Source organism: Rhinolophus hipposideros (assembly GCF_964194185.1).
Source record: "Rhinolophus hipposideros genome assembly, chromosome: 10".
Taxonomy (NCBI): Eukaryota; Metazoa; Chordata; class Mammalia; order Chiroptera; family Rhinolophidae; genus Rhinolophus; species Rhinolophus hipposideros.
Window position 1 is genome coordinate 45,457,901 of NC_138056.1, and position 3,292 is coordinate 45,461,192.

Below are 3,292 nucleotides of genomic sequence, written 5' to 3' on the forward strand. Positions count from 1 at the left end.
TTAGATTTGGAGCTGCTTCTGAATTAAGATCTTGACAATAACCTTTCGAATCTGTTTAGTCTTCACACTGTAGATGATAGGGTTGAGCACAGGAGGGATGAGCAGGAAGACATTGGCCATGATGGTGTGGACAAATGGAGGTGCTGAATGTCCATAGCGATGGACAAGAGACAAGCTGATGAGAGGGATGTAGAAGATGGCAACAGCACTGATGTGGGATATGCAAGTATTGAAGGCTTTCTGCCGTCCCTCTGAGGAAGCAATGTTGAGGACAGATTGGATGATCAGAACATAGGAGAACAAGATGCAAGGACAGTCAAATCCTGTTGTGAAGAAGAGTGCAAACAGACCAAGGATGCTGTTGATTCTGTTGTCTGTGCATGAAAGTTGAATGAGATCAACATGGTAGCAGTAAGAATGTGAAAGGACCATAGAATTGCAGAAGGACAGCCTCTTGACAAAGAGCACAACCGGCAGCATGACAGCAACATTCCTTATCAATATGCTCACCCCAATCTGGGCAATCCTGGCATCGGTGAGGATGGTGGTGTATCTCAGTGGGTCACAGATGGCCACAAAACGATCAAAGGCCATGGCCAGCAGAACCCCAGACTCCATGAAAGTAAGTGCATGGAGAAAGAACATCTGGGTAATGCAAGCATTTAAGTTGATCTCTCGGGCTTCAAACCAGAACACACCAAGAGTAGTGGCAAGTGTGCACAGGGATAAGCTCAGGTCTGTGGCTGACAGCATAGAAAGGAAATAATACATGGTCTCATGGAGGCTCTGCTCATGGATGACCATAAACAGGATCATGCTATTCCCAGACAGGGCAGTGACATATAGGAGACAAATAGGAATGGAGATCCACACCTGGGCTGCTTCCAGGCCTGGGATACCCGTCAGGAGGAATGTCAGAAGCTGATCATTGGTATTATTGAGCTCCAACATAATGAGGGACTGAGACAACAAGAATATTTGAATAATTGAATATGACACATAATGAATATATATAGCTTATCACTTAGAACATCTTTCTGGCACTCTGAGATTCACTGAATTACTATTGCTATTTCTCCAAGAGCTTTAGTATTTTCTGAATTTTCTAGAACTACAGTCTTCTCTCCTGACCTCTCAGTAATTCTCATTTTTTGAGAAGAGAGGGTTCCCTGAATTATTCCACATCAAGTTTCTTAAGTCTGTAATTCTCTTTGGTGGCAATAAACATTACAATTAACTTATCAATAAAAGTTCCTAGTAGAATACCTAAACAATATAATGAGAAATCTAGCATTCAGTATTTTTTGAAAATAAATTATTGATCCTGATCCCAGAAAAAATCAAGTCTCATTTGAAATGTGTATATTATTAGGTTTTCTTGAGATATGTCTAGAAGACTGCCAAAGATATCCCCAAGACACACATGTTTACATATATATGATAACAGACTGGCCCAAAGAACCATCCTAAGAAAAGTAAGTATAACTCCCATATTTGAGAGTTCCCTGCATTATTGTTATTTATATTCATTGTATAATTTTATCCATATGTCATCTCTAGGAGGTAGGTAGTAGTATATGCACTTTTTCATATGAGGAAATTATTACTCAACAATTAAATAATCCCCCAAGGTTATCGTTATAAAGCACTGCCTAGTTTTTTAAAGAAACCACATATATAACAAAGATGGAGGAAAGAAAGAGAAAGAAAAAAAAAGAAAAATTTAGAGAGATGGGAGACGGAAGAAGGAAAGGAGGAAGGAAGGAAGGAAGGAAGGAAGGAAGGAAGGAAGGAAGGAAGGAAGTAAGGAAGGGAGAGAGAAACTGAGGGGGAGAAGAAATTGAAAGGAGGGAGAAAGGCAAACCTTGCAATTATTTTAATACAGTGCAGTAAGCACTATATTTTGATAAATAATAGCACAGGCTACTGCTGAAACACAAAGAACTTTAATAACCAGCTTTTCTTGGACAAATACCATGTGCCAGATGCAATCATTTTCATATCCATAATCTTATCCAATAATCGTAACTGTCAAGTGAAGTACAAAAATTGTTATCCCTAATGTACATACAGGAAAATTGATGTTTAAAGTGATTAAGTAACTTGCCCTAAATTATGCAGTTAGGCAGTAGAAGAGCAGGAGTTGGAATCTTCATATATGACCTCAATGCCTTCATTCAATAAGGCTGAGGAATGCATTGGAGGAATCTCTACACCAGTCTGACAAGTGTCCCTGACAAACCTTTTTCAGATGTGTGTTTTCAGAGACACATTATGGTCAACGTGGCATCTTTGGAGTAGAGTTCTAAGTTCCTACGTTAATTCCATAAGAATTGTGCAAACATGAAGCACTTTAGGCTTTTCGGAAAATGAATCTCATTGATAGTCTCTATATACAAAGGGCCCAGGGAAGCAGGTGGCAAAGTCACACCCACCTACATGAAAACAACATCAAAATAGAACTGCTGGATTTGGTTGACTCATTTTAGTGATTCATTTATCCAATGTTTAGATTACGCTGTTGAAACTTCTTTCTGGAAATTGTCTCTCCCCTGTATTGTATGGCACCAGTCTCTATTATTTCCCCCTCTCTTTTATTAGTTTCTTTCTCTGCCTTTTTCCCCCCAAGAACTTTAAATATGGAATTCTTCAAAGATCTCAAGACATTTAAATAATTATATCACCCATTTTCACAGTTTCATTTTTCACCTATTTAAAGACAAAATTCAAATAAATACCTGAAAGCCTTCTCTGGTTTCCAGGTTCCTGAAAACAGATCTGCCTTCTGACATTGTCACATGGATTTCTCATAGATAAATCAAATTCAATGTGTTCAAAACAAAAGGGATCATTTTCCCCTATAATTGTTTTCTCTCCTATATATTCTATCTAAAACTTACAATTTCCACAAAAATTAGCCAATTATCTAAATCAGAGTTCTGGGAGTTATCCTGTATGCTTTTTCTTTCTAATAATGTTCACCATTCCCAATTAATTACCAAATGTTTTCTATTGAATCTCTAATCTCTTTCTTCTTCCATCTCTTCTTTATTTAAACATGAAATAATCTCTTTCAGATCTTAATACTGTATAACCTTGACTATTAAATTAACCTACAAATAATAATAATTTATTATAAATGTAAAAATAACAAGAGCTCCAAAGCAAAAACAACATCCATCTATTAAACATCTTCTCCATGACAGAAAAATATAAACGAGAAAAACAATCCTTTAAACTGAATAAAAATGAGAAAACCACATATCAGAACCTGTGGGGTAAGACATTAAAG

At 37.1% G+C, this 3,292-nt stretch overlaps 1 protein-coding gene across 1 annotated transcript; it reads right to left on the reverse strand.

Annotated features, from left to right (window-relative positions):
* OR51F2 (olfactory receptor family 51 subfamily F member 2) lies at window positions 1-951 on the reverse strand (the record flags this gene model as incomplete). Its single annotated transcript, XM_081063478.1, has 1 exon — window positions 1-951. One exon carries the CDS (start codon window positions 949-951, stop codon window positions 1-3), a length of 951 nt encoding a protein of 316 aa, XP_080919604.1.
* Window positions 952-3,292: the final 2,341 nt, after the last annotated feature.